The 15,298-nt window shown below is 41.6% G+C and overlaps 1 protein-coding gene across 1 annotated transcript in view; it reads right to left on the bottom strand.

Moving 5' to 3' along the window:
- Positions 1–270: 270 nt before the first annotated feature.
- Positions 271–15,298, bottom strand: part of BORCS5 (BLOC-1 related complex subunit 5) — a 73,368-nt gene continuing 58,340 nt past the window's right edge. The window contains exon 4 of the mRNA XM_090275453.1: positions 271–690. Coding sequence (XP_090131579.1) covers positions 460–690 — 231 coding nt within the window. The 3' untranslated portion in view covers positions 271–459. The remainder of the gene's footprint in view (positions 691–15,298) is intronic.

The following is a 15,298-nucleotide window of genomic DNA, read 5'->3' as shown; positions in this document are numbered from 1 at the left end:
TAGTTCTTTATGTTTACAACCCATTACCCAGAGAGCCTCTTGAGTAAAACTTCACGGAGGCATCAAGGACACACAGCTTCTTAAAATATTTCTCCCCTTTTCTCCATAGTTTCTACAAGCTAGACTAGATAATATACACTCTCAATTAAAAAAAAAATCTTAACAAAATAAAAATAATTCCCAGTTCAGAGTTCTGTAAAGAATTCCTAATAAAACCGTTTCAACTTGAGGTATCACCGAGAATTAGCTGGGGTCAGTTTGCAAGGGGAAGTGCATCTGGGAAACAGGAAGGTAGGGCACAGCCAGGCTTTCGGGCCAGCGGGACTGCTTCACCTCCCCTGCAGCCAGCTTTGAGCCCCGGCCCCATGACAGGACTTCGGTTCCAAATGTCCTCGGGTATTGGTGGTGCCAGGCTCTGTCCCCACCGGACACCCGCTCAGCAGGAGGGGAGAAGCAGCTCTACAGCCTGAGCTCTCGGTCTGGTTTCATGCTGAAGGGCTCCAGCCGCTCGGTCTCGGGCAGCATGCTGTTGAGCCTCTCCATCAGGGGCACGGTCTGGTCTATGCCCATCTGTATGCGGCGGAGGATGGCGGACATCTCGTTGACCTTCTGGATCTGCTCCGCGTATTTGGCATATCTTTTCTGGCGCTCTTGCATGAAGCTAAAGAGTGTTTCTACAGAAAGATCTATCTGTGGAAGGAAAAGAGTGAAATGCATTAACCTAGTTCAAAGAAGTCCTCTCAAAAGTGTCAGGGGATCAGCATGCTCGGCATGAGGGACGGAGTCCCACAGGTCAGGTGGCAGCTCACTAGCTTCGGGGGAAGCACTGGGGGATGAAAAACCCTTCATGAACAAACTGTGAGTTATCAACTGAGGCCCCGGACCGGTCTTTAGAGGGAGACTAAGAGATGACTGTCTCCAGCTCTACGTTTTGGGAATGTCAGCCACTTACACCTTGCTGAGACCCTGAGATTTCCATCTCGACCTCTACGTGAAGAATCCTGGGCCTGGAAACAGACAGACAAGGGTTTGGAGTTGGCTCTGCCACCTGGGTTCACAACAATTCTGCTTCTTATCTCAGGGTCTCCATCTGCAAACACAGGAACGAATTCCAGAGCTGCAGGGTTGCCGTGAGGATGAAGTAACACAAGCAAACACATCTAGCACGGGACTCGGTATGGCACAGAGGTACTTCCAATGTGTTCTTCATGCCTCACTCTCTTCCCTGGGTGGCTGCAGGTGGGCAAAACTACAGGGAAGGGGTGGCTCTCCCTGCCCGGACCAGAATGCCAACCAAGGCTCAAGTCCATGCCCATGAGGCAAACTGCAAGAACCGCTGCGTGGACCCTCTCCCCCAGTTAAAGAAACTTTAGGCTCTGGGCTGCCTTCCTGTGACCTCTGTCTTCCCTTGGTGAAGTTCTTTGGACCCTCCCGTTAGGATAAAATAGGAGGAGGGAACCTCCAGCATGTTGGACGCCTGTACCCCCTCCCTCCCCTTGCCTTCCCCAATCAGCGAAGAAAGTCAAGCCACCACGATTCCCATCGCTATCCCCATTCAAACGCTGCTTCTGCCCTCTTCTCATCTATTCCAGAAGCACGCCCCTTCCCCACGCAGAACCAAGCCAAGTGCTGGCACTCAGACGTGTCTCACAGAGCCTCTGCAGATGGTGTGATCAAGGCAAAAACAAAACCAGCATGTAAGAGACCAAAGCTAACCCCAAGAAAAAAGAACCGGTTCTATTTTCAGATTGTATCCGTGTGGAGAGAGGTGATGAGGAGGGAGGTGTTAGAACTTAGGGCTTGATGTTTGGGTTGGTTCTTCTTTTCCCTTCTTGCTTTGAAATGCCTGAGGAACAAAAAGACAGCCAGTGGGAGGGGAGGTGTGCGGGTAGGGGGAAAAAGAAAAAAAAACATCTGAATGGGAAACTCCAAATAACGTGGAAACCATTTATACCTTCAGAGGGTTTTCTGCAGCCCCGTTCAGTCACTCAGCACTCTGGAGGTAGTGAGCCAGTAAATTATCATGTCCCTGACAGCCAGCCACCAGGCCGTTTGTGGAGCGCAATTCAGTCCAGCACCTAGAAATACCCCACCTTCTGAGAGATGGTGGGAGACGCAGGAGCCGGTCGGAAGCTGCACAAAAACCGGCACGCTCACTGAACAGCCTGCTCCAGAACTCAGAACCTTCCCCGGTTATCCCATTTCACTTGGCAGGGCATTCCCAGCCCCACCCCCAACCCCCAACTCTGAATTGGCCTCTAAGACTCTAATTTATCCTAAGGCCCTCAGCTATCAACGCATTCCCCGTAAATTATACCCAGTCAGACAATTTTTTCAGCCCTCTTAGCAAGGTATTTGTCTGCATGGCCTTCACTTCCCTACACATTTCTATATCCTGCTGGGGCCCTGGTTTAATGCGGCCAGAGCTTTGTGCAAAGCCACATGATGTTTCATGCTTACGTGAGAACACATCATTCAAACATGCTGTTCATACATGTTTGTAATATGTCTTTCAAGAGTCAATTCCATAACAGTCCACGAAAGAAATAAAACCACAGAGGAGTAACCTTAAGGTTGCATGACCTCCAAGGTCTCAGAGTGACAGAACCAAGACTAGAACCCAGGACTCCTCAGTCCAGCACTATCCTTTTACAAGAGCGTGTACCGTTAGTGATACATGAGATTTTAGTTGGTACGTGGCTTGGAATTAAAGAACATCAAATTACATGATGGAAACATCACTGCTTTAAGTCTTTTCCCATTTTTTCTGAATACTGCAAGAAAGTCTCAATTTGGTGCAAGTTAAGACTTTAAGACCTGGAAAAGAAGAATAAAACTGGCGATACCTACTTCTCGTGTCCTTTGCTCCCTTGAGGCAAGACTGCTCCCTAATCTCTATCTTTGTAGTGTCGACGTGCCCCAGTTTAGACTTACTCTAGCACATCTGACGTGACTGTACGCAGTGAAGTCGGCTTCTAATGCAATTCTGGATCTTACCATTTTGACAGTTTGGGATTTATCCTTATTTGCCTTTCATATTTCTGTTTTGGGCACAAAGGTTCTAGAAGCAGGAATATAATATACACAGTCAACAGACATTTTTGAGTACCACAGGGTGCATCATGCAAAGTCCTAGGCATATAAATAATGAGAACCAAAACTATTCACACCCACACAGCTTACGGTGTACATTATTATGACTTTTCTTTTCCACTCCTTCGTTAACATAACTGTACTATTCCAGAAAACTCAGGCCCAGAAAGAGAAATGTGGCAAATAACTTTGTTTCAGGAACTTCCAGAAACACCACTTAAATGTTAAAAAAACAAAAAGAGTGTAGATTTTCCAATACAGAGAATGACTGTCTATACTCCACAACTCTTGCCTTGAAACCCTTGCTCTGCTGTGACCACACGGCTAAGCTCCTGTCAGTGCGATGTATGATACCCCATGGAAGTCTCTTGTGCAGGCTGTTAGCTGGCACACACCCTTGGCACCTCCTCTTCCTTGTCTTCATCCCCATTCTTCACACTGCCGTTGCTGGAATGTGGATGCAGCCCCCTTAGACCACAAGAATAACTAAGGTCACATCACTGGTTTGGCTGAGCAGTATGCTAGAGAAGCCTGGGTCCATGAGGACTTCTGTGGCTGCGAGAAGCATCAGGCATGGGGGAGAGAACACATTTCCATTCTGTATAAGCCTGTGCAACACCAGATGAATTTAATCTTTCATTGATAGTAACGAATGCGATCAAGTCCCTGCCTTCAAGGAATCAAATACTTACTCTCAAACGCATATTTCTAACCTTGTTCTACATGTTCTATGTTGGTTTTCGTGACAGTACATTTTAAAGGACAGGTGGTAAAGGAGGTGAGATTATTTGTGGGTGCAAATGCGGGCTCTACTAATACATTAGATTTCTGCAGAATGTGCTCAAAGTTGTTCCAAATACCCTATATGAATGGTACAGCCTATATGCCCACCTGGTCCATCCACGGCCACATATGGATCCAAAATATTAGCAAATCAAGTCCAGCAATGTACCAAAGGGTAATATATACTAACCATCTCAAGGATGCATGCTATTTCAGCTTCTGAAAATCAAAATAATCTGTCATTTCAACAGAATAAAGGTTAAACATCATATAATCAATTCAACAAATGCAGAAAAGCATTCAACAAATTTAATTATGATAACTTCAGCAAACTAGAAACCGAAGAACAACTCTCCTCAATCTGATCAGGGGCATCTACGAAAAACCTACAGCTAAGAACACAGTTGGGGTGAAAGACACTCTTCTCCCTAGGATGAGGACAAGGCAAGGATGTTCACTTTCATCACTTCTACTCAACATGGTACCAGTGCAATCAGCCAACAAATGGAAATAAAAAGCATAAAAACTGGAGAGGAATAAATAAAAGGAGCTCTATCTATAGATGACATGATAGTGTATTTAGAAAATTGTAAGGAATCTACCAAAAACTAACAAAACTAACATGAATTTTGCAAGGTTGCAAGATATATGGTCTATATGCAAAAATCACTTGTATTTCTAGAATTTGCAATGAACAACTAAACAATGGAATAAAAAAAATATTTAGAATGCACCAGCAACATGAAATAGGGAAAAATTCAACACACTATGTACAAGACTGTATACTAATATTATAAAACCATGCTATGAAAAATTAAATGAGATCTCAAAAAATGGAGAAATACACCATGTTCACAAACTGGAAGATTCAATACCATTAAGATGTCAATTCTTGCCAAATTGATTTATTGATTCATATGAATCAGAATCAAAATTTTAGAAGGCATTTTTATAGGGGTTTGATAAGCTGATTCTAAGCACATAGACTGGCCAAAATTTTTTTGAAAAAAACACATAGTTTGTAGGTTTATAGCACTTGATTTCAAAACTTATTATAAAGCTACAGTAATCAGAATAGTGTAGTATTGGCAGAGACAGACACATATCAATAGATCAATAAAAGTGAACAGAGTATAGAAGCAGATTTAAACATATGTAGTTACTTGGTTTTTTTAAACAAAGATTCCAAGGTAATTTGACGGAGAGAAGGAAGTTTTTCAACTATTAGTGCTGGAATAAATAGATATCTATACAGGAAAAAAAGTAAACCTGGGACCCTACACCTCACTCCATGAACAAAAATTAACATGAAATGGGTCACAGACCTAAAACCATAGATGCTAAAACTTCTAGAAGAAAACACTGTAGAAAAACCTTTGCTACCTTGAGGTGGGCAAGGATTTTTTTAAGACAGGTTCAAAACACTCTAATGATAAAAGAAAAACAAAAACATTAAGCCGATCTTTATCAAAACTTAAAATTTCTGTTTGAAAGACACCATTATGAAAATGATAGGGCCAGCCACAGACTAAGAGAAAATATTCACTATACACACACACACACACACACACACACACACACACACACATACATACACAAACACATACATATATCTGAAATAGACATATCCAGAATATAAAAAAACTCTTATAACTCAATATTAAGAAAAAAATCCAAATTTGGGATCCTTTCAGAACTGCCCTAGCACCTTTGTTATTAAAGCATTAATTGAATATTTAAAGGGAAAAAATCAGCTTTTAAGATCTTTAAGAAGGAGAATCAAGATCCCTTCTAGGCAGGTGAGCCACCAGCTGATCAGCTGAGCATCAACCAAGCTTATTAAAAAGAAAAGTAGGGGGGCTGATACAGAGCCACTGGAAAAGAGCAAGGCAAACAGGGACAAGACCTGCGGGGGATTCCGGGAAGTGGGAGCTGGTCCTCTTGGGACGAAGGATCCAGGAGCTATGTATGAGTGAAACTTGTGTGAACATTGTATTCAAGGGCACTGTTAAGCAAACCAGACTACAAGACAGGAGAAGAGGGGTAGCTGGAGGTCAACCAGGCAATTGTCTGAGTAGAACGTCCTTGGTGAAGGCCTGACAGAGTGTGGAAGGAAAAAAATTCTGGTCAGTTCTCATGCCACTTTGAGGATTACAGAGGCTTCCAGCTCACGACCAATATTATCCTGAATCCAGTCCTCTGTCTCTGGATACTTACCGCTGTCGAATGAGACGTGGCCATCCATGACACCAACGTCCACGCCGAGCTTGCACCCCTAACCTCAGGAGGAGCCTGTTTTGTGGAAGCTCCCATCCTGACTGAGCTGGAGTGGCAGGATAAGATTCTGTTTCAAACTCATTGACCTATATACTCGATAATTCAGCCCTGGCCGGGTAGCTCAGTTAATCGGAGCGCCATCCCATTGAAAGGCTGCGGGTTTCATCCCCGGTCAGGGCACATTCCTAGGTTTTGGGTTCAATCCCCAGGCAGGGTACGTACGGGAGGCAACCAATTGATATTTCTCTCTCACATCAATGTTTCTATTTCTTTCTCTCCTCTCCTCTCCCTTCCTACCTTTCTAAAATCAATATTTGGGTGAGGATTAAAAAATATATATTCAAGAGGTTTAGCCAGAGCTTTTTACTTCAGGTGTAAAGTGACTATACAGACCCTGCAAATAACCTATTTAGATACCTGAAGGCACTGCTGAGCTCAAGCTGAGTGACTCAGAGTCACTTTGAAAGGAACGGACATCTCTCAGTAAAGGAAGGGCCTCTACAGAAGCAACACAATAAAGAATTAACGTGAGGCTGAGTAACGATTCTAGCTTTATAACCAAGTACTGTATACATAGTTTGCAGATGAAGACAGCAGTTTCAAACAGAACTGGGACAAAATCTTGGTCCTGCATATGCCTGATTACCTGTGACCTTGTACCAGTTACTCAACCTCTTTGAGCCTCAGCTTCTTCACCCTTAAATTGGGGCTAATAATAGTACCTACCTCATAGGGGTGACGTGAGGAGTAATGAGATATTATGTACAAAACACCTAGAAAAGCCCCCAGAAAAACAGAGCTCCATAAATTATAAAATTTATGTAAACTGAAACAGAAACTATGTCTAGAAACCTCTTCTACACGAAGAATGGAAAAGCAAAGTAGGAAATGCAATAAATAAGGGCAGGAAAGAAGGGATAATATTTTGAATATCCAAGGAGACACAGTCTGTCTCCGCTGCAAAGGCAGAGGAGCTTATTGTTATGACTCATCTCTGTCACACTGGCTGTCTTCATGGCTTTCACAATCACTCAGGTGACAATTTACTTCTGTGTTTTTTGCTGACATGTTTTATTTCTGTTCTAAATTTCTGCTACTGGAAATCTTACAACAGAGTCATATTACTCATCCCAAAGTTTCCCAACAGAGACATTTTATACTACGTAATGACTGAAATCATTATTTGCCTACAAGTCCTTCCATATGTTTTTGGTCTATAGATTCAGCCATGAGAATGAGTAACTATTACCACTGTTTGGTGTTACACACATGGTAAAATAAAAATATAAGTGTACCTACATGTACATACTTTTTTCAAAAAATATTTTGAAAGCAGACAGAAGAGCTTTAATAAGGATCTTCTACAACAAAAGTACATAGCTTAAAATTTTGTTACATAAAATTTCCTAATAAAATAAGTTTTGATGCTGGTTTGGGACAGGTGGGTCATCCTATGTAAAGATGTCTAAATGCTTGATGTGATCTCCCTTTCAAAGTAGTGATACATATTACAAGGGTCTATAGTTTTAAGTTAGAAAAGATGCATGATACAGCAATAAGAGCCTCAGATAGATATTGTACATCTTCTAAATTCTAAAACCTTAAACGAAGATGTGTGCAAGACGGCCAAAAACAAGTTTAATACATTTTTCATGAGTCAAAAGAAAAATGAGCAGGTAAATTGTATTTCACAGTTAACAAAATTCAAATCTATATGATTGATAGACTGCTGCTTTTCCTGTCTATCCCTAAGTTGCTTACGTTTACAAAAAATGATAGAAGCAAAGGAGACTGCCAAGGGACTTAATGGAGACCATATATAAAAAGTCACTCACCTTTCCATTCTTTAGAAGTAATTTTCAACTTTCAATGTGATGTCTCTCAGTTTACCTTAAATCTCAAGGTCAATTTTTATTTGGTCTCAGTAGCTAGTTCACTTTCTCTGCACTCATTCTACACTTAAATTCCTGTTTCCCAAGGAGGTCAATTTAGGAATATGAAGATGGGGAGGAGGGTGCCATGATGGGCCAAGGCCCGCTAAGCAAGTGGTACCTGATCCTCTCCTCACATTCTGCATCCAGCCCCAGCTTTGCTCCTCCCTTGCACGGACATACTCTGTGCTCCAAAATGGAATGACTATCCAGTGATATACAATTGTACTCTTTTATTGTAAGTTTTTCTAGCTAGAGGGGCTAAAAGAAAAAATGACAATTCATCCTATTTTATAGCTATCCAAAGGATGAATTCTGAGGTCAGTAACAATCTGTAGAGACTTGGTCATGCCTCAAATGTCTATTTGAAGATGGGCATTTTACTGATTTTTAGCAAGTAGACTCACTCCCACCCTAAATTCTTGACATGGCTAATAACTCATTACCATAAAAAGAGAGAAGGCTTAAATTTAAATCCTACTAGTTGTAAGAAAAATCACAAACTGAGTCTCAGCTTCTACTTTTTTAAAGTGTAATAATACCTGTCAACCTATTTCACAGTAGTGTTATGAAAATTACAAATGAAAGGAAATATACCAGAGTCATCTAAAATAGAGCTATGAAAATGAAAGTTTTTATTATTATAACAAATTCCACTGAATGGTCAAATATGCTTAGAGATTTGTTTTTCATAATACCAAAACAAAAGTAAGAAATTCTCAATTATATGACCCCATTCAAAGGAAAATGCTTCAATGTTTTACATAAAGCTTCATCCTTTCTCATGTTTTGAATCTCAGAACTACCAATTCTCCTGGTTAGAGAGCAGTTAACATAACTATATAAATTGTTACTGTCTAAAGGGCAAAATATGGTGTTGCAAATATAGCTCCTTTCTCCAAAGAAGACCTACAAATGGCCAATAAGTAGATGAAAAGATATTCTGCACATTAGTCATTAGGGAAAGGAAAATCTAAACCACAGAGAGATGCTCCTTCACACTCACTAGCATGGCTAAAATAAACAGACAGACAGTAACAGATGTCAGTGAGGATGTGGAGAAGTTAGAACGCTCATGCACTTCTAATGTGAATGTAAAATTGTGCAGTGCTTTGCAAAACAGTTTGGCAGTCTCTACAGAGGCTAAATATGGAGTTTCCATATGACCTAGCAATTTCACTCCTAAGTAAATACCCAAGAGAACCGAAACATATATTCACACAAAAACTTGTATGGAAATGTTCATGGCAACATTATTCGTAACAGCCCCAAAGTGGAAACAACCCAAATATCCATCAACTGATGAATAGATAAGTAAACTGTGGTATATTCATACAACAGAATATCATTCAACCATAATAAGGAATGCAATACTGACAAGCTACATGGATGAGCCTTGATAATATCATGCTAAGTGAAAGAAGCCAGATACGAAAGGCCACATATGATTTCATTTATATGAAATGACCCAAATAGGCAATCCTTAGACATTGAAAGGTTAGTGGTTGCCAGGGCACAGGAGAACAGGAGATGGAGAGCGACTGCTCATTTATACAAGGTCTCTTTTGGGGATGATGAAAATGTTCTGGAATCAGACAGTGGTGTTACTTGCACAATTGTGTGACCATAGTAAGAACCACTGAACTGTACACTACAATAGGGTAAGAGGTACCTCAAAATTGAGTTCTTAGCAACCTCTTGAATCCTTCTTTGCTTGTTCTTAAACTGACTTCATAATGGCCACGTTTTTAATTTCACTTCTGATTGGAGGCACCTTGTTTGTAAGATGTTTCTTCTACTCTAGGTGGAATGCCTCTTGCCACCAATCATAAATTTGGCATGTTCTAGCCCACCTTCCATCTTCTCTCCCCACCATACCTTCACTTGACCTCTCTTGGGGATTCAGACAGATTATGAGAGGTAGGGTATGCTAGGCTGCAACACCAACTTTTCCAGGTCAGCTGTGTGTGTGCTGGCTTTCTGGCCCTCCTCCGGATCACCATTCCTACAGAGGACCTGGGAGTTCTCTGTGAGAATGTTCTCTGGGATGCCTCTCTTACACAATGGACAAACAACAGGCAGATGTTTTCATTAATTCCATCACAGCTAAATGTCATCAGTTACCACATACTGTACATGTTGAAGTTACCCTGTTTCTGAAGATAATAGTTTGCTATGACAGCTAATAAAAGTCTTGCCATTTATTCTCATATCACACTTTTGATCTATAAATCAGACAAGAGGGAAACTCTTCCCTGACAAATCTCAGTCCACATGGCCCCAAGAATAAAAACTGAAATTCATACTAGTAGGATTATGTCTTTTAGTAACCTATATATAGCATATTAGGGTGACTGGGTAGGTAGAACACAGTATGTAGTATTCAGTAATTCCCTAGTTATTTTAATTAATGTAATAAAATAATGTATAGCAGTGACAACTACTATTAATTAGCTATTAAGTATCAGGCATCATACTATGTACCATATTATCTTTAATCCTCACAATGATCCTATAAGGAAAATATCATTCGCCTACTAGAGATGTGGAACTGGGGATTCAGAGATCACAAAATGTGCCCAGGGTCACACAGCTAATACTGGCAATGAAACCAGAATTTAAACCCATGTTTTTTCTCCTAATCCTCACCTATCTTTTCTACAGAGCTCATTAATTCAAATGTCAATTCATTTCACTGAAATACATACCATGTTGAGCAATGTGTTCAATACGTTTTCAAAATCCTTAACAGATGAATTTAAATGGCAATTTTTACAGTTTTCACGTGCAATGAAAGAATACTTTTGTTTCTAATTTTACCATCAATATTTATTTTTTAATAACAAAAATAAATTACCAGACATAGATGTACATTTATAAAAACAGAAATGGAGAGCAGACCAAAGGGATAAACTATTGTTAGCGGATGAACTTGAATGACATGTTCACTGGCAAGGCCTGTGTGTACACTTTGTACTCTGACATTTCACTTGGACAAGCGTTCACAATCCTTGACCAAGGGGGCTGAGCACATAGACTTGTGGAGCAGTGAGGATCCCGAGAAAGCATTGGATCCCACCCCCTCCCTTTACTCCAGAGTGGCTAAGTCTACACAGCTGGTGCTGCCAGAGCCAGGACTGGACTCCACACCTCCTGAGTCCAAGGGCCACCACATGACGTTACTGTCAACTGTCCCAAGCAATTAAGTCTGCCTGACATTTCCTTTTCCGTAGTGAGGTCTACCTTGTCAGATAAGTTATAACTGTGAGCGAAAACTGATCTAAAACAGTTTTTCAATACACTATTTCTGGCCATAAGGAAAACAAAAAATCTACTCTTAATTAAGTACAAATCAAACAAGGTCAAAACAAACATCTCCAGGTCCATTAGGAATAGAACCTACTCAGGTGGACCTAGATCTGCAAGTAGGAGGCTATCAGTCAAAATTGTGTGCAGTTTCTGCTTCCCTCTGGAATTACATAAGCCTTCTCCAGCTCCTTATTAAGTCTGCCATTTCCTGTTGCTCAACTGTGGAACAATGGGCAGACTGTCACCGGTGTTTTCATTAATTACACCACGGGATGAATGGCATGGATTACCACATAGTGGACATTTTGAAGTGACCCTGTTTCCTTTGTTCAAACAATGTATCTAAAGGTTTCAGTAAAGGAACAAATTTTATTTGGGTGTTCGAGAGAATTAGGAGATATCAAGACCTCAGAAATCTGAATTGCATCACTTTGTTCCAATTATTATTTCATGATTTGCCCAACTGCCCCTTATGCCTTCTTACTCTCGGCAGTTATGTCTAGGTGGGTTATTTAAGGATCACTTCTGAAATATAAAAATATAGTGTGCAACTATGAAGGAAATATTATAAAGGGATATTGGGTCAGGGAAAGTTACCATTAGGTTCAAATATGGAGAGAAGAAGTAAAAATCCTTGCATTAAGAATTGAAGAGAAAGAAAAATGAATTGCAGAAAGCATTTGGAATCTCAAATTTGGGTTTCAGATCTGGGTTTGAGTCCCAGCTCCAGTATTTAATAACCGTGTCACTTTGAATGGTTTGCCTTTCTGGTCTCTGAACCTGTAAAAAATGACAGCTGTATTATTATTACTACTACAACTTCCTTCAGAGGCGCTGTAGACGCCATGTTGGAAGACAGAGTGGGTGGCCGAAGAAGGACACCTGGGAGCCACATCAGTAACCTGGATTTCTCATCCCCATGTCCAGGATTAAAGGGAAATTAAAAGTCAGTTGGTATGATCTAACTGACACATTCAGTATTTTAAACCCTGGCCTTTGGTGACTAAATACTATAAAACCGGATCCCTGTGTGCTCTGTGAGTCCCTTACTTAGACCCAAACCATCCAGAACAGAACCCTTTTCTGACTCAGAGAACAGGCCTTGCAGGTGGTGTGGAGGCAAACGTTTTATAGCCGAAATACTCTAGCTTATGCCTGAGGAACGGACGGGAGACCCACACTATGAGGAGGAGATGCTGATGACGACACTGGGAGACTACTTGGGTATATCTCAGTTGACGCCAGAGTCTGTGCTCCTGAACACTATGCCGGACAACCTCTTCACACCGGATGATCTCTCCTGACATGCGAGAGCCTGTGCCCTAGCGTCCAGAGGCTCATATCATCACCCACGCAGAGCGCTGAGGTGACAGCTCATCTTCACGACACAAACTCACCCGGCAAACACTTTCTGAGCGCTAGGGGAAAATGAGACAGGAGGCCCCTTGTGGCCAAGGGAAAACAGGGATGTTTCATGCACACGCTGTTGGCACACACTGACAGGAGTACAGGGTGCGTCAGGCAGAGATGGGGATCAGATTCTAGCAGGAGGGAGCGCAGCTGAAGGCGGGGAGCAGGAGTGGAGGCCAGGGAGCTGTCTGCATTTAGTGGATTTGGGGACTACAATGATGATTATTATGAGATGGAAAGGCAAGTGAGTGACAGGCTATAGAGGTTCTGGTCTCGACAAAGGTGAGAGCGGTGAGGTGACTTACAGGGGTCCCCAACCTCCGGGCCACGAACTGGTACCGGTCTGGGCCTGTTAGGACCGGGCCTCAAGCAGAAGGTGAGCTTGAAGGTAATGCACTCTAATCATCCCGAACTCATTCCCCCACACCCTAGTCCATGGAGAAATCGTCTTCCATGAGACCTGTCCCTGGTGCCAAAAAGGATGAGGACCTCTGCCTTGGGATACAGGGAGAAGTCATTGCTGAACCTGTGCTGTCACTGTGGCACAAATACCTCTACAGATTAACACCACCTCCTCCCTGGTCTTGCTGCATTTGAAATAAATGACTTGTACTCCCTAAAATAATCTTATAGCACCTTCATTACCCAATTTGCGCTGAGCGGCACATTGGCTGCCACCTTAGTTTCCCGCATGAGCAATTTCTGGTAGTGGTTTGATATAGCCTTAGACAAGTGATCAGTTCTCTACTCATGTATAGAATGAGAGCTGAAGAGTACGTCTGAAGTCTTATAATATCAAAGTACAGCCTGTCAATATGGGCAGGAAAAAAGTTAACTGCTGCCTCAATCTCTAGGAACACATCCTGAGAAACCCTTTGGGAATTCTTGGAACCTGAAAGAATTAGAGATTTTTTTTAAAAAGAGTATCAATCTGAAAATGTCCTCCCAACTAACAACAGAGATAGCAAATAAGCCTCCAGTCCAAAATATCCAGGGAAGTATAACAATGACTAGATTATTAACAATGCATAGACACTTGGGTAATATGATTGTCATTGATCCAAAAATTGGATAAATTTTAGGTATAGATAGAGTTTTGAGGAAGAGTCTCCAGGCTTGCTCTGAACTAATACTAGTCAGGAGGTCTTTGTATTCAAAGTTCCTTTTTAGTAAAGACCTTCCCCTCACCCCCCACCCTACTGACATTTCAAATCCCCTTTCTTGCTTTATATTTTTTATTCTTAGCACTTTATTCTTAGATGCTACATATTTTACTTTTTGCCTTATCACCTGGTTCGCCAGTGGAATGGAAGGTGTATGAGGAAAGGATTCTGTTTTGCTCAGTGACAACCCTCAGCACCTAGAACAGAGCCTGGCACACAGTTGAGTGGGTTCGTGAATGAGGCAGACGCATAAAGGCGTGTGCACACCAAGTTCTGAAAGGCCTATTATCTCAGTGAGTCAAAAGTTATAATGCTGTGTTCTGGCTTTTTCACTTAATGTTAAAAGCTTAAGGGTTTTCTTAATATCACTTGATGAGAGGACTTTAAACAAGTGAAATTTATCATGGGACCTTGCACCAGCTATTCTCAATCTCAAAGATGGGCTACACACGCATTTTAGGAATTATAAGTCCAAGGATAACATAGATGCTTAAAATGTAGCTCCAGTTTTATATGACCCTGGGCACACATACAGATGACATTTCCCAGCCTCCTTTGTAGTTAGCCATGTGACTGAGTGCTAGCCAAAGTGTTGTACAACACTTACAGGTTTGGCCCCTAAGAACCTCCATCTTTGCTATTCCACTCTCTTTCCCCTTCCGACAACTGATGCTATCAGCAGCGTGGTCCTTGGGTATGCCAGAACCACCAATGGGAGGAGCCTGAATCCCTGAACTTAATGGAGGAGAGTCACCTACTAACCAGAAACATCTATCTTGAACATGAAGAAATAAACTTCTGTTGTATTTGAGCCATTACATATCTTTGAGTCTACTTCCAGATGCAGTCTAGCCCATCCCACCTAATACAACTCTCATAATGTTTATTTTCTCTAATAGAATAAGAAAGCTTATATTGAAGTAACTGAAGAATATATGAAACTGTTCATTTAACCAATATTTACTAAATGTTATTATGTGCCAGACATTGTTCTCAGGATTATAGCAATGCTCAAATTTGCTAAAGTTCCTTGTTTTTCTTCACTGAAAGAGATATAGGACAGGGAATATTTTTTCCCAGACCTACTTCTGGCCCTATAACCCACATATCCTTGAAACTGCTTACTAGCTGGCTTACGGATACCAGCTACCCTGCCATTCTTCACAAGAGAGGCGGCTGCATGGAGCTTCTTACGTTGCCCACTGTGGCGGACTGGAAATGAGCTGGAGGGTGGGTGGGGGAGGAACAGGGCCTCTAGTACCTGGCACATGTGGCCAGTACTAGGAAAGCTGGCAGCACCCATTGTCTAGGGGCATGTCTAGGGCAGACAAA

The sequence above is a fragment of the Furipterus horrens genome, unplaced genomic scaffold (genome assembly GCF_987537825.1).
Source record: "Furipterus horrens unplaced genomic scaffold, mFurHor1.1.pri manual_scaffold_4, whole genome shotgun sequence".
Lineage (NCBI taxonomy): Eukaryota > Metazoa > Chordata > Mammalia > Chiroptera > Furipteridae > Furipterus > Furipterus horrens.
This window is presented reverse-complemented; position numbering and strand designations above follow the sequence as displayed.